The sequence below is a fragment of the Ursus arctos genome, unplaced genomic scaffold (genome assembly GCF_023065955.2).
Source record: "Ursus arctos isolate Adak ecotype North America unplaced genomic scaffold, UrsArc2.0 scaffold_18, whole genome shotgun sequence".
Lineage (NCBI taxonomy): Eukaryota > Metazoa > Chordata > Mammalia > Carnivora > Ursidae > Ursus > Ursus arctos.
The window spans coordinates 34,898,640-34,924,590 of record NW_026622852.1 but is presented as its reverse complement, the minus strand read 5'-3'; the positions used below and the strand labels follow the sequence as shown (position 1 = coordinate 34,924,590).

Here is a 25,951-nt window from a genome sequence, read left to right as displayed (position 1 = left end):
TTGTTCTGCTTATTTGGAAGTTATTTTTTAAATGATTTTTTTTTTTGAATAAAATAATTTCTACACCCAACGTGGGGCTTGAACTTACAACCCCAAAATCAAGTGTTGCACACTCTACCGAATGAATCAGCCAGGCACCCCTATTTGGAAGCTTTAAATATTTCTATCTAGTAGTAGTTACTGTTTGTAATAGCTACTGTCTATTTTTAACCTACATACTTCAGTGTAAGAGTTCTAATAAAAACCGAATGTATGCAGAATCTCGACCCTCTTCCTACCACACAGAACTTAAATATACTTCACTCCTTCAACACTGACAAATCAACTCCTCCTCAACTTATTATCATCAAGAGTTTTCCTTTTTTGACTTCTCTCTTTTTAACACATTGTCATTTTATTTTTTACAGACAATGGCTCACAAATTTACTGACATATTTTACCCATTTTTGTGTTCACCGTTATTTCATATTTATCATGTCTTCCTTCTGTGTCCTTTAATAGATCTTTAAGTGTGGATCTCTGAGACGTGAACTTTCTTTCTTAGTCTTTTTATATGTGTAAATGTCTTTATCTTGACCTCCCTCTTGAATGTTAGTTTTAACTGCACATAACTTAGTTATTTCTCCTCAGCTTTTGAAAGATGCTATAACCCCCATTATCTTCTCGCCTCTATTGTTAAAGAGGTATATTTGCTGCTCCTTTGTAAACAATCTATTTTGTCTGGTAGCCTGCAAAAAAAAAATTTTTTTTTTAAAGATTGTATTTACTTATTTGAGAGAGAGAGATAGTGAGAGAGAGAGAGAGAAAGAGAGAGCACAGATAGTGAGAGAGAGCACAAGTAGAGGAGAGGGAGAAGCAGGATCCCCTTGAGCAGGGAGCTGATGTGGGTCCCAGGACCCTGGGATCATGACCTGAGCTGAAGGCAGATGCTTAACTGACTGAGCCACATAGGTGCCTCAAAATTTTGTTTTTGACATTACAGTTTCCTTAAGAAGTATCTAGATGTAGATTTATTATTTATCCTGCTTATCTGTCTTTAATTTGGGAATTTTGTTCAAATACTGCTTTTTCATTATTCACTCCATTCTCTTTTAGCTCAGCTATACCTTTTATGTTTTATTTTACTTGTTTTTATACATATATTTTATATTTATTTAAGTATAGGTGACACACAATGTTACATAAGTTTCAGGTGTACAGCACAGTGATTAGACAAGATTGTACATTATGCTATGTTCATCACAAGTGTAGCTGCCATCTGTCCCAATACACTGGTATTACAGTACTATTGACCATATTCCTTATGCTGTGCCTTTTATTCCCATGACTTATTCATTACCTAACCGGAAGCCTATATGTCCCACTCCCCTTCACCCATTTTGCCCAACTCCCTATTCTCTTCTTCTCTGGCAACCATCAGTTTGTTCTCTGTATTTATAGGTCTAATTCTGCTTTCTGCTTGTTCATTCATTTAGTTTAGTTTGTTTTAGATTTCACTTATGTAAGAAATCATATGGTATTTGTCCTTCTAAGTCTGACTTATTTCACTTAGTATAATACCCTCTAGGTCCATCTATGTTTTCTCAAATGGCAAGAGCTCATCCGTTTTCACGGCTGTGTTGTATTCTACTCTGTGTGTGTGTGTGTGTGTGTGTGTGTGTGTGTACACTTTACACCTCCTTTAGGCATTTGTCTATTGATGGACCCTTAGTCTGCTTCCATATCTTGGCTATCGTAAATAATGCTATTGTAAATAATATCATAAATAAACAGGGGTGCATATATCTTTCAAACTAGTGTTTTTGTTTTCTTTGGGTAAGTACCCAATAGTGGAATTACTGGATGGGATATTTCTATTTTTAATTTTTTGAGGAATCTCCATACTGTTTTCCACAGTAGTTGAACCGATTTACATTCCCACCAACAGTGTATGAGGGTTCCTTTTTCTCCAGATCCTTGCAAATACTTGTTATTTCTTATGTTTTTGAATTCTGACAGGCCTAAGGTGAGACCTCATTGTGATTTTGATTTGCATTTCCCTGATCATTAGTGATGTGAATCAGCTATGTCTTCTAGGCATATTCATCAGCGATTTGTGTTAGATCAAAGGGAATGTGGCAAAGTGAGGAATTACTGTGCACATTAAGTCCTCACCATCAATTTTGCCCAATTTTCTAAGAATTGCAATCTATTCTTGAGAACCAAGTATACAGCATGCTGACCAGCATTTTTTAAATTATCTCTTCCACTAAGCCCCTCACAATTCCACCAGATAACACAGAAGCAAAAAGGGTAATAGTGGAATGGCTAATATGCTTTTCAGAGCCTAAACTAGAATATAATCTCTGAGATCTTTATTGATCCCATATTCCACTCCCATCCCAAACTTCTAATGTATAAGCCATATACACAGCACATATATGTTTTATAAAATAAAATTCTACCCACTGAACCTCATTTTCCCACTGACTTCCAGTGTAAATTGAGTGATTCCATCTATTCTACTGACTTTTAAACTCTGCTACGCAATCTCCATAGGACAGAACTACTGATTATCTGTACCAAAGGAGAAACAAGAACAAATTTATATCATCAACGAGTAGACAAATTAAAGCTTGTATAGGTAGCTGTTGTCATGTAACACCTGAATGCACCTGCATAACGACTATATCAAAAACTATCCATTTAAAGCATGCACAAAACTCTTCTTTAATGCCAGAAACAAAGCCCCAGGATATTTTTATTTCTATTGCATAACTTAAAAAAATTAAATCTATAGTTCATCGACAACCAATTAGACTCAGCTGTCCTTGCTTCCTCTCAATTTTAATAGTATTTCTCTCTTTTTTTTTTATTATGTTAGTCACCATGCAGTACTTCATTAGTTTTTGATGTAGTGTTCCATGATTCATTGTTTGCGTATAACACCCAGTGCTCCGTGCAATACGTGCCCTCCTTAATACCCATCACCGGGCTAACCCATCCCCCCACCCCCCTCCCCTCTGAAACCCTCAGTTTGTTTCCCAGAGTATTTCTCTTTGGATATAATAGATAATTTAAAAAATAGATTATGATTTCAAATTTTATACTAAATAGAAAAAGCTTATTTTGAACTCAGATTACCTAATTTGTCCAATCAGATGCAAAAGGCTCAAAGTTTACCACTGCACTTAAGCCTGCCTTGATCGCATTCATCACTCTGGTCCCAGTTATCCCTCTATTTCAGTATGTAATCTTGGGCTCTTTTCTCTTCACATTGGTTTTCTAAGTCATAATTTTTTTTTAAGATTTTATTTATTTATTTTAGACAGAGAGAGAGAGCATGTATGAATGGGGGGAGAAGCAGGAAAAGAGGGACGTGCAGAATCCTCGCTGAGTGCGGAACTTGATGTGGGGCTCAACCCCATGATCCTGAGATCATGACCTGAGATGAAATCAAGAGTCAGTGCTTAGGGGCGCCTGGGTGGCACAGCAGTTAAGCGTCCGCCTTCGGCCCAGGGCGTGATCCTGGCGTTACGGGATCGAGCCCCACGTCAGGCTCCTCTGCTATGAGCCTGCTTCTTCCTCTCCCACTCCCCCTGCTTGTGTTCCCTCTCTCGCTGGCTGTCTCTATCTCTGTCAAATAAAAAAAAAAAAAAAAAAGAGTCAGTGCTTAACTGACTGAGGCTCCCAGGCGCCTCCATAATTTTTTTAAACTTGTAAATAAACTTTTTTTCTAAATACACTTTTTTGAGGAGTAATTTACATATAAAGAAGTGCACCCATTTTAAGTTTTGACAAACACATATACCTGTGTAACCACCACAACAATTAAGACACAGAATACTTCTACCACCCTGCTTCCCGAAGGTCCCTGTGGTCTTTGGCAAGTCATGTAGTAGATCCACCCCGGCCCCTGGCAATCACTCATCTTACTACACCCTTCATTGGTTTTGCCTGTTCTACAATTTCAAATACATGCAGTTACATAGTAGGTACTCTTCCCATCTGACCTCCTCCACTGAGCATAATATTTTGGAGATTCATCTATGTTATTGCATAAATCAGTAGTTCATTTCTCTTTGCTACTGAGTAGTATTTTATTGCCTGAACATACTATAATTTATCTGGTCACCAGAAGATGGACAGTTGGGTTGTTTCCATTTTTTTGGCTACCACGAATAAGAACGCTATGAACATTCATGTCAACTCTTTCAGTGAAAATACGTTTTGATTTCTCTTGGACTACTACCTTACAAAATACTTTACAGAATTATTCAAACAAGGCATACGGCAGTCTTAAAATATATAACTTACTTCACATAAATGAAAGGTCTGCCATTTATTCATTCTCAGGTAATTTTTTTAAAAGATTTTATTTTTATTTTATTTTAAGTAATATCTACACCCAATGTGGGGCTCAAAATTACAACCCCAAGATCAAGAGTCGCATCCTCTACTGACTTTGGCAGCCATGCGCCCCTGAGGTAATCGTCTCTTAAAAAAACAAGTAAGCAAAGCTAACTGTATAAATAACTTCCACTTTTGTACTTTGTATACAATTACCATATAAAATGCATTCAAAGTTCTTCCCTCAATGACATAATTTGTACCTGCTACTCACTAGAGGTTTGGAGACACAATTAAGGAAACCTAAGACAATATATCTGTTGTAAGATATGAAGGCGTAAACAGAGTAGGAAATGTGAGATCATTTTCAGAAAAGCCAATGTTTTAAATGTACTAATTTAAAGAAATAATTCAAATTTGCCTTTTTAGCTTCACAGCTATAAGTACTAAAAAGGCAAATGTATTTTTGAGAGCTAAAACCACAGGAGCCTGGTACATCTATGAAGCTTAGAGAACCTATGAGTGGGTATTCAACAACTAACTCTAATCTTTAGCTTCTGGTAAAGCAGAATGACTGAAAAACTGGGTGGCTTGACCTTATGGTTCTGATTCTCCAAAGATGGTACGTTGGATCAAGACATCAATCTGGCATCACCCTATCATCTTAACAAAACAAATACACTTAAGAATGGGTAGGGCTCAGGTCTCACTCAGTCCCAACAAATTTACCAGGCCTGATTCTATCTATAACTCAGAAAGTACAGACAAATCAGCAGAAGTCCCCAAATAAGGCATGAGAAAAATAAAGGGAAAAAAATCTATGGAAATTCAGAGGGAGGAGAGATTATTTCCAGTTAGAGGTGCTGAGGAGCAACATCAAAAAAAGACAACTCAATGCCCTTGAATGGGCAGAACTGGGACATGTGATGATGTATAATAACTTGGTACTACTTAGCGACATGCTTAAAATCTTGGTCTCAAAGGAAGCTGCAAAAGGCTGGGTATCTAAATGCAATGTGGTATCTTGGGTTAGACCCTAAAACAGAAAAAAGGATTGAGGAAGCCCATACAACTTTTAAGAGTCCTAAGGAGTCAAAGGAAAAAGTAGAGACTGAGGAATAAAATCTTGGATTTTACTGGTATTAGAACATTACCCACTTACCCTTTCTACTTCTTAAACTGCACAAACAATAATAATTCCATTGCTGGGAATCTAGTCAAGGAAATGCCCCAATAAAGCTTTTACTTTATGTAAAAAAGACCCTCATAGAATTTTTAATAAGAAAAAAAATAGGAACAGTCTAAAGAGAAAAGTAGTTAAGCAAAACTATTATCAGGCCTTTCTCCATATTCCTGTCAAGTCTACCTAACAAACCTCTCTATTTTTAAGCCACACTTCCTTGCTGTTGCTTCTAGACAGACTTTGGTTTGGTATCTCAACTATATACAACACATACTTCAATTACTATACTACTGATAAGGTACTTAAATAATTTGTTTCATGGTCCACATTATGAGACCCTTGAGAGCAGAACCTAAGTATGTTCACATGTGAATCCTTAGCACATAGAGTTAGTAAATAAATTCTACACAAATGAAATGTTACATTATATAGGAGCCACAACTAGATAGGAGTCTAGTCCCACAGAGAACACATCCAAATTTTCTGAAGATCAGGACAATAAACAGGAACTACAAATATCAGAAGATACAAGGAACCACTACTATCCCAGGGGGTAGCGTATTTCCTATTAGGCTAGAGAGGTAGCTCTATTACCCTGATAATATCACTGAGTAGAAGGACTATTTTCATAAAAGGAGTATTAACAATATGGTAGATCATGGTGATGCTAACATTGTGTATATCTAAGAATCTAGGCTCTGAAGTGATATGGCCCCACGTCTGAGTCTTAGCTCTGCCTTAATTTCCACATCTACAAAACGAAGGTGATAAGATTAAGATCTCCCTCATAAACTTGCAAAGATTAAATGAGATGATGCATATAAAAGCTTGGCATAGTGCCTGGCACATGGCAAATATTCAAAGATAATTTTTATTACTACCTCTCAAACTTCTGGCCTCTACTTATATCAGCTGATTCAGATCAGAAGGAAAGAACCCCAAGAAACCAGGGCAGCATCTGTAGGAACTGTGAAGTTATGGAATAAAACATCACATCCTTGCGGCACTCTTTACTTTTTATTACTAGTGACTGGGACTCTGGAGAAGAAAAATAAGTGTAAAAAATTCAGAGACCCACTGGAGTTACTAATCCAAGTTACCACGATGTTGAAGGTACCATGCTTTGTGTCAGAGCAACACAGCAGCAGTAATGGTAATAATATATTGTAATGATAGTAGCAGCAGTAGTCAATGTTTATAGAGTACTTACTATGTGCCAGGTACTGTTTTACTGTTTTAAAAGCATTTCATGTATTAATTCATTCAACCTACTAAGTCTTAGAAATAAGCACTTCGGCTGAAGAGTCCAACAGCTCGGGAGTTAAACCTTCGTCCTGCCATTAATGAGCAAGTTACCTCCCTTCTCTGAGAACTAGTTTCCTCATATCTAACTGAGAGTGAGAACACCTCACTGTGAGGTGGTCTGAGATAACAAACACAAAGTACCTATCATGTGCCAGATAACCAGCTCATACCCTAGTAGGTGTGTCTTTATTATTGCCATTAATATTATTATTACATCTGAAGACCAAAAACATCATTCTGCAGGCATGCAGAGTGAAGTTTCAAAAGGGGAAAACTTTTTTCTTCCTTCCTGAGTTCCTTTTTAACCTTTTCTTTCTTTCTTTTTTTAATGGTAAGCATTCTATGATATTATTCAGCTTTTCTCAGAATGAACTATACATGAATACAAAATAAAATATTATACAGATAAAAAGACCTTTAGACTAGCTTTAAAAGGTTGGGTTTTTTTTCCCCCCTCTAGGAATAGTAGTAGTGAAAATACTATAGTTCCTTCAAGTAAATAGTGCTGAAAAGAATGAAAATGGCATATGGCTGGGGGAATCTTCCAAAGAAACTACTCTACACAGCCATCCCCTGTTCTTTTCTCTGCCTTTTAAGGTCACAGTAACAGGATAGAAAATCTGGGACTCACACCATCTGTCCAGACAGTTCCATCACTGCTCATTTCTCTTGTTAAATAATCAGAACACTTCACACTTCCCAAACACTGCTACCATAAAGAGCAGTTAAAGCAGCATGAAAGAAGCTCTTTCTATGCAGAAATGTAGTGGTTAGAAATGAACCATTCTTTTGAAGTTTGTGGGTTTCAGATCATGTTGGTGAGAAGAAAGAAATTCAAGCCTTAGAAGGAAATTTAAGAAAAACAGAATTATAATACTGGCTCTAGAAAGCATCTTTCTTAGGAAAAAAAGTGACATCCTCATATGAGTTCTCTAAGAATAGCTTTGGCAGTTTAATATATTGTTAATTATACAGGTGTCTAGTCTGTAAGTTTCTCATAAGACTAAGAAGAGAAATCATTTTCTTTACTCCTGTCCTACTAATACAGTAGTAGTAACAGCAGCTAATAATTACTTGGCACTCAGGATATCTTTAATTCTCTTCAAAACCCTTTTTGTGTATTAACTCACTTAATCCTTAAAGCCATTCTATGTAGCAATTTCTATTACTATTTCCATTTTACACTTGAGGAGACTTAGGCACAGAGAGGTTAAATAATTAGCCCAAGGTAATATAGCTGGTAGAGTATAAAGCTGGGATTCGAAAGCAAGCAGACTGGCTCCATCCCTTTAATTTCTGTGCTACACTATCTTACAGTTTTTAAAGAAGCCTCTAAATTATACATTAAATTCAGCTTTTTGTGTGTGTGTTTTTTAAAGGTTTATTTATTTATTTTAGAGAGAGAGAGAGAAAGAGAGAGCAACTATGAGAGGGAGGGGCAGAGGAACAGAGAATCCCAAGCAGACTCCACGCCAAGTGCGGAGCCTGACCCAGGGTTCCATCTCACGACCCTGAGATCGTGACCTGAGCTGAAACCAAGAGTTGGACACTCAGCCAACTGAGCCACCCAGGCACCCCCAGATTCAGCTTCTTTATTATATTTGAATAAACAAACTATAGCTGAATAACACTTACCCCCATTCACCTAGCCACAGTGAGAATGTCAATTACATATTCATTAACTTATTAATTTCTGTCTTAGAGCTTACCCAGCATGAATGTGTTGTTGTCATAAAGCAAAATAATTTTTTATATTAAATAAAAGCTTCAAGAACATGCTCTGGCATCAAGGTCAATTTGGGGATACATTATGACTTTGAGAAAAAGGTTTGGATTACTCTCAAACCTCCAGAATTTAATCTTACATGAAGACTCTTTGCCTTCAAATAAAGATTCAGCAATACCAAGAGGGTGCGTCAATGTACCCAGGAGAAACCAGTCTGAATATGGCATTTCTCTTCTGTGTCACAGAACACTCACCACTCTGCCCAATGGCTCAAATTTATTCAATGATAGAAGATCCAATCTCAGCTAGTCAGTGAGGCAAATTTAAGCTTCTGGTCACATAACTACCATAATAATGACAATGATGATGACAATCACTTTAGTAATTATAATAACAATGATAACCGTCATTTACTGATAACTTAGTGAGTGCTAAGCAGTATGCCAGGTGCCTCATATCGTCAGGTGTATTAGGGAGGCAGTGGGGAGTAGCGGTTAAAGGTTAAAGTAGTGGGTAAAGTAGTTAGAGGACAGGCTGCTGTCTGAATCCTTCAATTGTTCGCTGGGCGGTCTTGAACAAACTACTTACATTCTCAGCACCTCAGAGAATACCTGCCTCCTAAGGTTGTTTTGACGATTAGATGTGTTAACACACACAAAATGTTCATAACAGTCAAACACACGGTAATGCTACCCAAACTTAATAGACTAGGAGATCAATGTTCAGAGAAAAGCTAAAGGCCACAGATAGGTTAGGGTGCAGCCAAGGTCCCCCAGGTCTGCCTGACTCCAAAGCCCATGCTCTTTGGGTTCTCATTCCCATTCATTCGCCTCTCCTTCTCTTTCTCTCTCAAAATTGAGAATAGATCAACTGCATCATAAAGGAGAGCACTGTTACTCTAATGTCATTTTTGTCTTTTCTCATCAGAGAGTTTTACTGTAGCAGCATTAAAAAAAAATGTTAAAAATGTCAATCTAACATACTGCACTCCATCAATTCTGAGACATTTCCCCCCACCCAAATTTTTCCATCTGTGATTCATGCATCTTAGAATTATAATTGGCAGTATTTTTCCTTTCTTAGTAGCACATAAAATAATGGTGCATCTTACAATCCATATCATCTTACATTTGATGAAATATGGTAGCTATTAAGCTCAATGAGTATGCTTTAAGGATCAGCCCTCAGTCATTGTTCAAGGCACATTCCAGAGCTTGCCGAGCATTTGTGGCCTCAGAGGAGTGAAGTTCCAGAGCCCTCACTTAAACTTCACTTCACCCTGACTATCCCCTTCCTACTGACCCTCACTCATTTCCATCAAATTAACAAGCTCCTGTAACTCTAACAGCCGATCAGTGTTTTGGCTAAGGCTCTGGGCTTGTTTTTTGTGTTCCTTGTTTTGGTTTTCCCTTTCCAATGACTCAAGGGCTTCTAATCATAATGACTCTTTGGACTGAAGTCCCAGGGGCACTTCCTCCTCTTACACTGTCCTTATAAGTAGTCCATACTTTCCAAACGTAATTGGACTTTATGGGTAAACTGAGGAAGTATTAGCTAAGAGTGAAGCTGTGACAGTCTTCCGTTTGTTTTTCATTTTCAGTTACTTCCTTATTCCTACCTTCTGAAGTTATTTCTCTAGCCCCTTTTATAAGTACTTATCTGATTCATACTTAAATTTTTTTCCCGTTTTGGCCTGAGTGCCTCCATTCCACATATGGTCAGTCTCTTCATAGAAGAAAAAAATGTCGAGTTTTATATCATCTTTTCCTTGGAAAGATAGTTCCAAGCTGTCCTCTACCTAGGAGGAAAATGAAAACCTTCACAGACTGAAACAAAGGAAATATATTTTCTTAAAAAAAAAAAAAAGATTTTGTTTTATAGAGCGAGAACACTGACTCTATGATAATGTTTTTTCAAGCTGGAACATCTCTGAAATTGGATTTATCAGTAGCATGCCATCATTTGATTTCTTTCTTAAATGCATATAAAATAATGTTGCTTCTGACAATTAATGAAAACTCAGAGTAAATTATTTACAGTAGCGAAATTACCACTCTGCAGGACATTCTGTTCCTGAGCCCCTTTCTGATTAAACAAGGAAAGAAACCAAAGAAAAATGATTCCTTTAATAATCAAGTAAAACCATTAGGAAATAAGTCTCTCATTTCAAGCAATAATAAGTACTTATATAAATGTGGCATCACAGAAACCCATCTATATACCATAAATCATTATATTATGTATATGAAAAAAAGAAAAAAGAAAAGTTAAAGATACAAAGAATTTTGAGAGCATTTCCCTAAAGAAACGTAACCTACAAATAATTACGTTCCCATTAGACTTGGTGCCTCTGTCTTGTTATAGCACTAATCACATAATTATTATGTGTTTTTTCCCCCCAATTAGACAGTGAACTCCTCAAGGATAAGTACTGTAACTTATTCATCTTTGTGTCCCAGGTGCAGAGTGCAGTGTCAGGCAGAAAGTGAGTGTAGAGTAAACATTTGCTGCATGCCTAGAGTTCTACTGCTTTGACTCTGATCTCTGGAAAATATTTTATTAATTTTTTTAAAAAAACTAGAATAATTATGATAAAGAAGGTAATTTTTCAGTGACTAAACATACTTCTACTTGGTTTCCAGGACAACACCTACCTGGGAACAACCAAATTAAAAGTAAGATGTTGTTTGGAAAAAAAAAAGAGTAACATGTTTGCAAGGAATCATGGGCTTAGGGCATAGAAATCAAATTGTCTAAAAGGAGATTTCATGTAAGTCATGATGACCTATTCCTAGTTGAACTCTGAGAAAATTGCTATGATGACCCAGAACATGTGAAATAAATAAGAAATTCAAGTACTATCTGAAATGATTCTATATTTCTAACTCTTAGCCACCAAAGGACCATTTCATGTTGATAATGACAAGATGCCTAAGTGAATACGAAATTAAGTGACTTATGAGAAACAATATAACTTCAGGTAGGGTAGATGAGATTCTCAATAATTGTATTAATTTTACATTATATGGTATACTAATTGTGTTATAATTTTATATGGCAATAAATTCACCTGCAAGAGTTCAAGATCATTTTCTCCTTCTCATTGTCAACAGAAAGCCAAATTTTCTACTTTCCTTAAATAGTGCAAAAGTCACATAACAAGCTTCTGCTGACCTCATCCTGGCCAATACTGAGTGATACACATGTCACATTCTTAACCATCTCTGAGTTGCTTAATATATACTTTTCTTTTGAGACATGTTACTTATGAAGTAACGCAGATTTTTACTACTGACCTTCCCAAATTTGTGTTTGAGTGGAAGTCCTACATCCTGAAATGCTGAAATAATATCAGATTTATAATCTTGTATAAAAATTCCTAGGTCGACATCTTTACTATAAGGAATAATGTTGCATTGCCGATACCACCCTAAAAATAAAAGAAACCAGAAAACTTTTTAAAAACTTAAGTTTGGAAAAAAAATTAGTCACTATTGTATGATCTTTGTAAGGATGGATGTTATTTCTCAAGATTAGATTTACAGTGCTTTACCAAAAATATTTTTAAAAAATTAAATCCCAAACTAAAATATGTGGTTATAAGAAGCCATCTGTTGAAGAACCTTTCTTTCTTTTTTCTTTCCTTCTTTCCTTCATTTTTACTGCTCCGAGCACTCAGCATCCTCAAAGACTTTCATGTATTTTAATTTCTAAATAAATTATTAGCTTTAATAATGTTAACTGAGCCAGGCCGCCTGTGTGGCTCAGTCGGTTGGGCATTTCAGGTCAGGTCGTGATCTCAGAGCTGTGGTATCGAGCCCTCTGTCAGGTTCCACGCTCCATAAGGAGTCTGCTTGTCCCTCTCCCTCTGCTCTCTGCTCCTCCCCTGCATTCTCTCTCTCTCTCAAATAAATAAATAAAATCTTTTTAAAAAATAATGTTAATTTAAAAAAATTAAGTTACTTTTGAGAATGTTTGATCATAAACCTCTAATGATGAAGGCTGCCTTTAAGGTGTGCTAAAAAATATAATTTAATTATTTTGCTTAACCAATATCCCTTTCCTGAGCAATAATTTGCAGAACTTAACAGCTCTGAACAGCTCATGTCTGATGCGTCATATAACGATTTATTTATTTTAGAGAGAGAGAAAGTGGAAGTGTGGGGGGAGGAGAAGAGGAGGGAGAGGGAGAGAGAAACTCAATCAACTCCCCGCTAAGCATGGAGCCCAGCGAAGGGCTCAACCTCAGGATCCTGAGATCACGACATCAGCCGAAACCAAGAGTCGGTTGCTTAACCGATGGCACCACCAGGTGACCCTCATGGGTCATATACAAAAGAGCAGTATCATCCTCAATTTTCAGCACATTGTCAATATCGAAAGATATTTCTAGGTATATTTACGATATACCTATTTCTCAATTAGGTGCTATAGTACTGCTCTAAAAAACCAAAATCTATACCTTAATACTACTAAGGGCCCTTAGGTCTCCTCTAGTATCCTTCTAATTCTTTCATCCAAATTATTCAGAAAGTATATAAATGTCTATGATTGTCTTTATAGGCATTGCTATTGGGCAACACTATTTGGCATTCTAAACTTTAATTTCACTGTAACATAGATCTTTAGAAGTCTAGGATGGCATCTCATCTCTAGCTTGAGAAAAATCCACACTCCACATCTATCAGAGAATCATAAACTATTAAAAATGGAAGGCTCCTTGGGGCGCCTTGGTGGCTCAGTCGGTTAAGCATCTGACTCTTGATAGCAGCTCAAGTCTTGATCTCAGGGTTGTGAGTTCGAGCCCTGTGTTGGGCTCCACGCTGGGTGTGGAGCCTACTTTAAAAATAAAAAGAAAGGCTCTTTAAATATCATCTAATCTAACTCCCTCATTTTGCTCTTAAATGAAGAAAACCATGAGGCTAAAAATGCATAATAAATCATGACAACTAATCAAGAAGTATTTCTGATGACATAGTTTATAACACAATCTTGCTTCAGAAAGTTAAACCTAAAGCATATATCACATATACGTGTGAGACGTATTCTTTTTTTCTTGGCTTGCTCTGGCTATAAGCTCCGCGACGGGAAGAACCACATGAATTTCCACAAAGCCTAACAAATAGGATAACCATATATCCCAGTTTCCGTCTGTCATACCAACATAATTATTAGTGGCACTCCTTTTCACTCTAAAAAGTCTCTTGAATTAGACAATAAATTATATGGTAACACTATAAAAACAGGAGAATTAATTTTTGTACAAATAAAGCTATAATCAAGAATACAGTTATGACCAACTATAGTTATAAACAAGAGGGAATAAAAACAACAGAATTTAGATTCTAAATAATTTAGAATTCCAAGAAGTTCGATCTAATGTTTAGTGAAACGAGATCCATAAATCTTTCTCTGATTCTAATAGCAAATTGCATAAGGACTCTAGAAAAGTCTACATTTCCCCATCTCAGGATGAATGGAATGTGGTAAGGCAGTGATGGCCAACCAGTGAGAGTATCAGTGACCTGGAAAAGACTTGTGGGAAGACCTTATGACACTCCCTTCAGTCTTCCTCTCATTTGCGTGGTGTGTAAGTAAAGAAATAGAACAGAGGTTTTTTTTGTTTTTGTTTTTGTTTTCAAAGGCAGAACAACCTTTGGGATAGAAATAATAAAATGCTAATCCAAGGACTGCCTGAAGATCAAATATAGTCTACATGTTCTGATATAAATTTTATACATGACTTATAGTTTTTGGTAAACACAACATAGCCTTCCTAACTCTTTTATGTTTCTGAAATTAATTTATTTAAAGAAATCAATAAATTCCTGCTCCATGCACTATATTTATTCTAAGTATGACACTTCAAATATCACTGATGTTTTGTCATCTCAAGCAGTCATCCCTAAAGCCAAAGAGGATGAAATGACAAAAACACAAATGTAAAGCAACAAGAATTTTACCTAGACAAGTTCCGCTGCTCAGCCAGAACCGTACTCCCAATTTCTTTAATGTTTTGGCTGCCAGTTGCAATAATTCCTTTGCATTCTTCCGAAAGGCCATAGCTTCCACAGTGTTATCATCAAGGTACTGCTACAGATATAACAAATAGTCAGCTATTACAACCATTTCTAAATTGCCAGAAATATTTCTGTGACATCTAAATTAAATTTGAATATTAACCCCATATTATGTATTTTTCTATTACAAAAAAATCAAGTTTCAGAGTTCCTTGTTAGTTGCACATTTATAAGACTACAGGGGCAGATTCTAGAAAAGACAAGTTAAAGGGGAAGGAGTATAACCAGAATTCCCAAAGGAGGAGACTTACACTTTTACCAACTCCCTTCACATTACAATTTAGCAGATTGGGCAGTTAGGAGATAAGAAGACTAATTCTGAGAGCTATAAGCATATCTGAACAAAATGCACTTAGTGACATTTTCATGATTCACTGATTCAATGGGTCTTTAGAGACTACAGAGTATAATAGAAAGAGCCGGGATTTTGATTCAGATTATCTGTGTTCATGTTTAGCCCTGCTTCTTTCTAGCTGTGATGCTGGGCATATCACCTCAGAAGAACACAAGCTCCATGAGGAGAGTAGCTTCATTTTATCACTTTATCTCCAGTGCCCAGAGCAGCACCTGAACATCTGCTGAATGAGTGAGAGAATGAGAGAACAAACCCCTCCTAGATACGGTGTCCTCATCAGTCACTAAAGCGTAATAATTACACTTTGCAGGACTGCTGTGAAGATTGAATGAGACAATGGATGACAGAAAAATGCTTCATAAATTATGAAATCCTATACAAATATTATCATTATCATATATGTAGTCATGCTTTTCTAATTTTCTTCATTTTTAGGGTATTCTAGACTGAGGAAAACACTATAAATTCTTCAGCGACGGGTCACTACCTATGGGTCAAAATCTAAACATCTTCGCATAGCAGACAAGGACGTTTGTGTTCCGGTCCCTGACTACTGGTCCAGCCTCGTCGCCACCCTCCTCACACTTCATAATATAGCAATAACTTCTAAATCCCCAAATATACCACAACTTTTCAAGCCTCTGTGCCTTTATACATGTTTCCTTTATCTGAAGTGCTCTTGACTAACAAAATCTTTCAGGTCTCAGTTCTACCTTTTGACAAACATTCCTTAATTTTCCTAGGAAGATGTATTTATCCTCCCAGTGCTACCCTTTTGTTCAACATTTGGGGAGCAAAGAATAATATTTGTCCTAGATACAGACAAAGGCAAATGAAAGAATCTGTCCAATGAGTTTATAATAGTTACTACTTGTATACACTTTCACTATAATTCTTATTTTTATTCACATTGTTGGTTCTACTTACATTTCCTCCACTAGGCTGTCAAGACGGTTCCGAGAGGGCATGTACTAAACCTCCCCAACACTGTATGTACGAAGTCAGAATGGTGCCTGACGATGTAATATGTGAGGATCACATAGTGGTAAATGGGTAAATGAATAAATGACTAAGCCCCTCCTGCACTAGCCCCTGCCTAGCATATCCTATAATACCCTGTCATTCTTTTACAATATAGCAGGAGAAAATATAGTTGCTGGAGGGACTCTGAGGATCCTAAGAAAAAAGTATCCCTAGGAAGAAAGTGGGCTCCCAGAAGATAAGCTGCCTTCACTACAACATACAAATTGTACAGGATCCCTTCAAGATGAAAACATTCTCAGAGCCATGGCTTCTCTTAGAACACATGACTGGAATGGGAGGCACATGTTCTTATCCTTGGTGTGGTGGAAAACACTGGAGGTGCAGGACTTAGTCTATGCTCAGCCAATAATGACTGTGTAGCACACTGAAACCTCAATTTTTTTATTTGTGAAAGGCAAATACTTGCCTTCTTTCAAAGAGTGACTGAAAGGGTCAAATTAAGTAACAGACATGAAAATTCTGTGCTTGATAAAAGCATTACTCTGATAGTTATGTCCTACTGAGGCTGCCCCTATATGGACATACTCTCACTTCTGACATACCTTTCCTAGCATGACACTCCCAGAAATTCCATTTCTTAGAATTTACCCCATACGTATTAAAGTGTATACAACTATAAACCTTTTGCATCTGTTAGGGACTTTTAAAATTGTAGTATGCGTATTTATTTCTACTTAAAAATGTCTTATATCAATCTTGGGCTTACCACACCTCTAGAAAAAGGCAAAATCCTAATTTAAATATCATGTCCATTGGATCTTTGCTATTCAGGTAACCTTTTCCCAGGCTTCCCCCAAAATATAGACTGAAAATAACGTGACAGAAGGTACCCACTCGTTTTATAGATGAGGAAATTAAGACTTAGGAATTTGTCCAAAGTCTCAGAAAAAAATTAGTAGAAGGAGGATAATAATAGCTTTGTAGACAACCCTAGGCCAGGTGTCCAGATAGCTCCATATTTCCCTCTGATTTTTCACTGGAACTCAACAGACTGGACTGAATTCATTAATTATTTTTTGATGGTTACTCAAAACAAAATCAAGTTCAAGAAAATGTATATTATCCTACTTCCAAACTTCTTGGTAGATTGAGAAAATAAAAGTAAATAAAGTAAGTCAAGAGAGCATTTCCTGTTCTCCTCCTCCTCCCTTCTTAAACTATTCAATACTAGAACTATTAGGTAAGGCAGAGCAAGAAAATGCACATGCGTGGCCTGGTATGGGTATCAGAGCCTGAGCAAGTGATGAGGGAATCCACATGGAGGGAACACCCGCTCCATGTTCAGTGTGGGGAGTCAGAGCCCAAGCAGTTTGAGAAGTGTGTCCATAGATGGGGGCAGCCCAGGGGGAGACGAGCAACATTCAAGCAGGGTGAGGACATCAACCACGTGGGAGAGGAGATAGAAGCAATGACAGGAGATTGAAAAAATAAGCAAATATATTAAAAATAACAGGAGTCAAGTTTCTCACTGTTTGAGAAGGGAGTCACAAACAAGGAAATAAATTAGTTGGACTGGCTTATCAATGTGAATTTATGGAACTGATAGACAGATATAGAAATAAACCTCCCCATCACTGATAGATAAGACAGATATAGATAGACGGATATAAAAACACAGATACACACACACACACACACACACACACACACACACAGAGTCACTGAGAAGGCTTGTGTGCAACAAAACCCAAGTAGCAATGAGCACACCTGGCATCCAAACCTTGGCTTTTAAAAGGAACCAGGACTTAGAGAAATGGCTGATTCCAGTATTGTCACAGAGAAATTACAAGATGAACCTAGAGCATCTTGTTCCGAAGAACAAAAAAAAAAGTACTAAAAAAATGATGAAGACATGTCAAAAAGACACAGAAGACATCATGAAGAGGTTCCCACTGGCCAAATAGGGAACAATTTGAGGATCAGAGTAAATAATGAAAATAAGGGGGGGGCGTCTGGCTGGCTTAGTCAGAAGGGCATGTGACTCTTGATCTCTGGGTTGTGAGTTCAAGCCCCACGTTTGGTATGTAGATTACTTAAAAAAATATGAATTAATTAATTTTAAAAAAGAAAATAATGGACTATAACCTATTGAATAAAACAGGAAACCATGAATTCATACTGATGTAAACAAATAAATTGAAAGATAAGGATATTGACAATTATTTTTTAAGAGAGAGAGCGTACACACAGTAGTGGTGGGGAGACGAGGGCCAGAGGGAGAGAAAGAATCTTAAGCAGGCCCCATGCCCAGTGCACAGCCTGATGTGGGGCCCAATCTCATGACCCTGAGATCATGACCTGAGCCGAAATCAAGAGTCCGACACTTCACCGACTGGGCTACCCAGGCGCCTTGGGATACTGACAGTATTTACCTGGTTGTAAGGTACCTTTGGGGAGCCTGGGTGGCTCAGTCGGTTGAGCTTCTGACTGATTTCAGCTCAGGTCATGATCTCATGGCTCATGGGATCAAGCCCCACAACGGGCTCTGTGCTCAGCAGGGAGTCTGCTTGGGATTCTCTCTCTCCCTCTGCCCCCCCCCCTCGTGCATACTCTCTCTCTCTCAAATAAATAAACCTTTAAAAAAATTCATACCAAATTTCTATTAGTTACAAAGGAAAAAACAGAAAATTCACAGGGGTGAAGCTAGAGATACCACTTTAATCAAGTGATCAATGTGAATATCACCAGCAATGGGACAAATCACAGCCATGCAGCACCTGATAGGATGTAATGAGAAGAGCACAGAATCACATCTGTATTATTCCTACTACAGGTGTATTACCTGAATCTAACATGAGGAAAAACCAGACAAACCTCAAACAAGGGACAATTTACAAAATATCTGGCCTGTAATCTTCAAAAGCATCAAAGTCATAAAAGTCAAAAAAAGGACTATGAAATCATTCCAGACTGGAAGGAATCAAAGAGAGAAAAATTAAATACAGGGGTGCCTGGGTGGCTCAGTTGTTTAAGCGACTGACTCTTGATTTCGGCTCAGGTCATGATCTCAGGGTTGTGAGATCAAGAGCTGGGTTGGGCTCCACGCTGAGTGCAGTGTCTGCTTGGGCTTCTCTTCCTCCCTCTCCCTTTACCCCTTCCCCCACTCACAGTCTTTATCTCTCCCTAAAATAAATAAAATCTTTTTAAAAAGAGAGGGAAAAAGAAATTAAATACAACATGTGATTCTAAATCCTTTCATCATATTTTACTCAGCTGGATCCTTTTATTATAAAGGCCATTATTGGGGCAATTAGCAAACTTGAATGGGGATTAAATGGTGATAATCTATGTGTTAACTTCCTGATTTTTTTATTAAGACAATGTAGGACAATGTTCTTGTTTTGGGAAAATACTAAATTATTTGAGGTTGTGGGGTATACAGTCAACAACTTACTGCCAAATGGTTCAGGAAAAAATTATTTGCATTTTATTTATAACCTTCCTGAAAGTTTGAGAATGTTTCCAAAAAAATATTATTAGAAATAGAAAGTTAGAAGGTTGTTTTATGAGCTCTATTAGATTAGTTCATTGCTTATTTTACACCAGGCATTATATTTAAGATTGTTTGGCGCCATCAAGTGTTCAAAGTTATGTATGCACTTTAATTTGAAAACTGACCCCCCTGGTACTTTTAAATGAAGAATGACACATTTAAGAGAATAAGAATAAAGAGTTACCAACCTAATTAGGCACCCTACAGCAGTGATACCAATACAACAGCGAAAGAGAAAAGCAGATTAGAAATCACAAGTATACCTTGCTGCAAGTGAAGGACACACATGATCCTACGATGAATATAAACCTCCAGACAGGATTACAGTCCTGTCCCCAGTGTGATGGTACTTTAAACATCAAAACTATGAGGCTATATATGATAAGCCCTCTGAGCATCTGTCATCCATATCCTTTACTCAAATTCTGATTGAGTGCTTGATGAATTCAAAAGAATGAAAATACGTAATTAAAAAATTTGATACTAACCTAACGATGTATCAATATTTTGAAGCATTTTATACTTTATACTGCTTTCTCACAAAGATCAACAAAATAAGTCTGGGCAAATGCTTGCTAGGTAATGGAGTAGTCCTAATAAGTGTCTTTAAAAAATCTTTTGATTCAGATGAGCACCTTACTCTCCATATATTTTTCCATAATTCTAGGATCTTTTCTTTGTGGCAGATGCTGTCCTAGATATTGGGGCTACAGAGGTGAATAAAGTGAGATAAGTTCACATCATCTAGTATGGGGACAAGACATACATTCACAATTCACCGTGATAAGAGGTCTGACAGAGGTGGCAACCAGAACAAACTCCCGTAAGGCCAGAAGAGTGAGCGGTCAAGTCCAAGCACCAGGCTGCATCTCCTCTGCGTTTTGTTACTTACTACGTGATAAAGGATGATCAGTGCTTGCCTGTGAGAGTACGCCCATTCACAGACGCAGTTTGCCAGCTTTTCATCCATGAGGCTGACTGGGTATGTTTCACAGCTCCACAATTACAGATTTAAGGGGACTAGCCTGGGAAGACCCACCAGGAAGGCTGGCAGGCCTCGGCCCAGGGGAATAACACAGACTACCAGAAAAACCTTGCATTTGCGGGTGTCAGGCACTTGGCCAGTGATAATACAGTTGGTACTTCATTCCCTCATTCCATTCCTGTCCATGTGTCTACAGCTTTCTTGGAAGGGAATCCCAGAAAATAAAGGGCAAGTGGAAGGATTAGGGTACAAAAACCCCACAATAAATCTAACCGGTTTCACTGTATTTCTGTTTCAAATCATATCTTAGAGCTGAACTTTCATGTCTCTCAAAATCATCTTTCCATCCTCAGGGTCAGCAGAGTTCCTGGGAAACAGGCTTTCGATAAAAAATTGAATTGAAAGCTACAGCAGCAGAATAAAGTAAAGTTCAAAAAGCACTGGTCTCTGTGTAGCATTTACTTTTAAAAACCTTCATAAACACAAAGAATTCATAGTCATTGCCAACCCTCTGAGAAAAACTGAAATCTTTTCCAAATCTACATGGTCTATCTTCTACAGTGGCTTCATCCTAACTGGGGTGCTTCAAGAACACACCACCTTTGATAAAGTGTATGGGGTATCCTAACTGAAAGCACAGGCCAGTGCTAAACCTACCAAAAGTCTATCCAAATAAAACAAGGTCTCCATAAACATCACACCATTCAACTAGGGAAGAAATAATTTCTTAAGGTTGATGTTTAATCTACTTTACGGTACCCTGGTGGCTCAGTTGGTGAAGCACCTGCCTTCAGCTCAGGTCATGATCCTGGGGTCTTGGGATCAGGTCCCACATGGGACTCCCCTCTGCACCTCTCCTTGCTCTTGGCACGTGCACGCTCTCTCTCTCTCAAAAATAAATAAATAAATCTTTAATCTACTAATCTACTTTTTAAAAAGTTAAAATAAAACAATCTAGAAGAAAATGGATGAATCAAAAAAGAGGTTTTCTTACCAATTTTTTGTAAGTCCCTTCATTTCCTACCCCTCCCCAGAAATATTAAAAATAAATACATCTCCCTTAATTTAAAAAGTACAATATTTGATTATTTCTAACCTGAAAGAATGCTCGAGCTTCTTTATACCTACACTCAATAAACCTAGAGTGTGGTATTTCTTCTAGAAAGTGCACTGGATCTTTTGGGATGAAAACTTCTAGTCCATCAACAGTAATTTGTTGCAAATCTGGCCTGAAAAAAAAAGTTAAGATTTATCACAAGGACTTAACCCAGAAAACTGGCAGCCTCTTCAAAATATACAAGATAAGTAAAATAGCTAAACATCAAGCATATTTTCCTCAGTTACCTCTGAGATCACTTTTCAAGATCTACTCTCTCAGCAACTTTCAAATATATAATACAGCACTGTTAGCTATAGTCACCACACTGTACATTACATCCCCAGAACTTATTTATCTTATAACTGGAAGTCTGTACCTTTTGACCACTTTTACTATGTAAGCATATATCCATGAACATACTTTCTCCTGTACTTGCACTTTTTATAAATATAATCAAGAGCTGTATTATTTTATGTCTTGCTCCTGTCACTCAAGATTGTAGGATTCATCTACATTGTTACACAGAGCACTAATTCATTCATTTCCTGTATTAAGCAGTACACTATTTCATTGTGTGAATATACAATGTTTGGGGGCATTGAGAACAGTGTTGTTATCAACATTCTTATATATATTTCCTGGCGCACCTGTCCATGAATTTCTTCCTGTTGAATATTTACATTTCAAAACTGATTTGTGTGAACTACATATTAGATTTAATTACTAAATGTAAACAAAGAGAAAAGTCATGACTGGACAATAGAGGTTTCAGAACTCCTCTTTAATCCTGAATTTACCTGTCGAAAGCTCCAGGATAACGACCAAACCGTAATTTTCGAAAAGGAACAAATTTCCTGTCCATGTGTCCTTTGAGCCGTAAATGGCCATGCCAGAGGTAGTTGCCACTCCTCTCATGAAAGACCACCAAGTGGATGGCATGATTGGCCAATCTGCAGATGTAGTGCAGCGGAATTTCAGTTCCAGAAAGTGAGTCTATCCCATCTAGCCGGGGATCTTTGCTCTCAATCTTAAGGCACTGAAATCCCATATTTTCAGCTATCCGAAACCAGCCTTCCTAAAACCAAAGAAACATCAAGCTTAAATATTTAAAACCAAATACTGGCAGCAAAACTAAAGTGATTCTTACACCAAATTAAGCCATACATATTTTTTGCTAGTCTGCTCTTTGGCCAAAGATTTCAAACTAAGGGTGGCAAGGCGGAAGGTGGTGGTGGGAGAATAAAGGAGAATACCAAAAAGGGAAACGACGTAGTTTGGCAGACATGTTCAAAGACTCCCTTAGCGCAAATTAATATCAATTTCTTCCTTGGAAAGAGAATGCTCATGTTAGTGTTCTCTGGTTAGTATCTATGAAGTAAATGTTAATATAAGGATAACACTTAAAACTCGTAATTTTCAATTTAACTTCCATTAATCTCTCTTCAAAAGTTGCTTCAAAAGAGTAGTACTTTCATCTCATAGTTTATATCCCAGCACCTTAAACTGCTACTTCATTAGAAGTCCATCATAATGCAAATCATTAGAAATAAACTGAGTCATACTATAAAATGTGCATTTTCCAACATCATTAGTTACAGTATAAATCTCATGTAACAAGATTAATCCATATGGTAGATTTTTACTTCTAATATCAACAACCAGTGCTATGGATGATTAAACAGTATTAATTATTGAGAACACCCAAGATTTTAATACAACTTTATGATTTCCAAGAAATTTTATAAGTGTTATTGTAGTTACACGACATCTATCTTATAAAATAAGTTGCACAGGTATGCTAGATTAAAAAACAGACTCATGGAAGTCTAAAAAACCAAAACTATTAAGAGGCAAAGCCACCACCAACATTTAGGTCTTATCCAACCAAATCTAAGGTTCTTTTCATTCTTTTTTTTTTTTTTTTAAGATTTTATTTATTTGAGAGAGAGCTCACAAGCAGGGGGAGGGGCAGGGAGAGAAGCAGGCTCTGGAGCCAGATGCCAGGCTCGATCCCAAGACCTGGGATCCTGACCTGAGCTGAAGGCAGATGCTTAACCAACTGAGCCACCCAGGCGCCTCACGGTTCTTTCCATTCTTAATACTACCTTCTCTAGTCTATATTTATATAATGTATATGAAGCTCATTCACATTCATTATCTCATCTGATGCCCCCAGAAACTATTTGAGGTCAGCAAGGAAAATATTATTATACCTAGTCTATAGTTAAGGAAAACAAAGCTCTAAGTGGTAATATCAGACTTTGATGTTATTAAATTATGGAGCTGTGTCTGTAAGTTTGCCTTAAAAGCCAAAGCATTCATAAACATTCTTCAAGAATACTTTATTCACATCACTTACTGCTTTTGAATGTTGTCATTCAGATTAGCTGTATCCTCATTCATGCTGTCATTACAGACGCAGACCTCTATCATAGTATTGATTATACTGCTTTTTAATAGTTTGTTTAAACTCCATCAATAAACTTCAAGTTCCTCAACCATAGGAATTAACAGAGTGACTAGTACCCAGCAGGTGCTCAATTGATATTTGTTGTTATGTTGTTTATACTGTTATATGAGAGAAAGTGTTAATTCTGGTAGAAAACGCTAACCTAGCAGTAACAATTGTCTTCTCCTTTATGGATATAGAGCTAAACTGTGTCCCGGTCAAAGGAATGTGGAAGAAATACCATATAATACTTCTAGGCCTGGCCTTACAATCTTCATAAAATCTTTCATGGTTTCCCCCTTCTGACTTTTTGCTTCTTCCACCAACTATGGTCATATTGGTTTTTGCCAATTGTGGCACATTTTCTTTCTTCTAAAGTACTGGTTTTCAAGGCAAGTGGTACTGCGTCCAAGAGACATTTAAATAATTTGTGGGCAGGGGTGTCTGGGTGGCTCAGCTGCTTAAGCATCTGCCTTCAACTCAGGTCATCCCAGGGTCCTGGGATGGAGCCCGTGGCGGGTTCCCTGCTCAGCGGGGAGTCTGCTTTTCCCTCTCCCTCTGCCCCTCCCCCTGCTCATGCTCTCTCTCTCTCTCTCTCTCTCTCTCGCTCTCTCTCTCAAATAAATAAAATCTTTAAAATAATTTGTGGCATATTTTAAATTATCATAATGACTGAGGAAGACACAACTGGCATTTAGAGGCTCAGGAGAGGAATACTAGACATTCTACAATCCAAAATATGAAAATCTGCCCCATGTCCTGAATAATTTCAAATGTTCTATCAGATAGTCCTGCAGTGAAAAACTTGTTCATAATGACCTAAGCCTCTATTTCCCAGGATTACAATAGCTACGTTAAAGGAGAGACAATTTTACTTTTCTGTTGTCGCAAACTTGTTCACTATTTTAAAAAACCACATTACTAACAATATCATTCATAATGAGTCTACATTGAAGCTAATCATATTTAATGATTCACTGAAAAGTGAAACCATCTGAATTACTTCATTATGTTTTCCAGTGTAGTCATGACCGAACATTTACATGCTGAAATACACACTTCCTTTTATTTCTAATTTATATTATAGTTAAGACATTATACTGACTTGGGGAATTATGTATGTAGGCAGGTTATAACTTCTCTAAACTTCATTTTGGGAAAATAAAGGAATAAAAGACTCTTTATAGAAAAGGTATACAAGCTTTGTAGTCTTTTTTCTATGAGGAAATCCAACAAAACAGTAGGAATGGCCTACAAATACTGACATTTAGGAGCTGGTGAAAAAGCTGGTATAGCCTTATTACACTACGGTGAAAATCACCAGTTTATGAAGCAAGGTCATAACAAAACGCTTCCAATTGGTTTTCAATGCCTCATTCTTAAATATGAACAAAGATCAACAAACACTGTAGAAAGCCTGTATCATAAAACCAAATAAAATAAAGAAGCATAACAAAAAATAAACACCCAAAATGAAGGGATTTAGAAAAACAAAACGCAGCAGGAAGCAAACAACTAAACAAAACCCCCAAAACACGAAAATCTACAGAGTGAAAAAGACAAAACTGCACCCATGAAACAAGAATCCTATTATAAGAAAGAGTATACAAAACTTTTAGAAAAATATAAAAATTTTGAGCTAGAATATGAAGAAAATCAATGGCATTGTTAAAGATTTTGTCTAAAAGTAGAACAGTTAGAAAAAAGAGATGGAAAATCATAGAGCGAAGACAAGAAAATGAGAGAATCAATTCTGGAAGTTCAACATCCAAGTAATAAAATATTCTTTCTTTCAGAAAGAAAGACCACTTTTATTTAATGCTATCCTGGGGGAGGGGGAGTTCTACCTAAATCAATAATACAAGAAAAAGAAATTAGGTTTAAGGGTTAGAAAGGAAGAAAC

At 37.1% G+C, this 25,951-nt stretch overlaps 1 protein-coding gene across 9 annotated transcripts in view; it reads right to left on the bottom strand.

The window, feature by feature from the left end:
* Window positions 1–25,951, bottom strand: part of FKTN (fukutin) — an 86,742-nt gene that overhangs the window by 31,831 nt on the left and 28,960 nt on the right. For all 9 annotated transcript variants that reach the window (XM_026506072.4, XM_048223209.2, XM_048223208.2 and 6 more), the window contains 5 exons: window positions 22,397–22,674; window positions 21,597–21,729; window positions 14,507–14,636; window positions 11,840–11,973; window positions 10,214–10,341 (listed from right to left, as the gene is read on the bottom strand). In XM_026506072.4, the coding sequence (XP_026361857.2) occupies window positions 10,214–10,341; window positions 11,840–11,973; window positions 14,507–14,636; window positions 21,597–21,729; window positions 22,397–22,674 (803 nt within the window). The remainder of the gene's footprint in view (window positions 1–10,213; window positions 10,342–11,839; window positions 11,974–14,506; window positions 14,637–21,596; window positions 21,730–22,396; window positions 22,675–25,951) is intronic.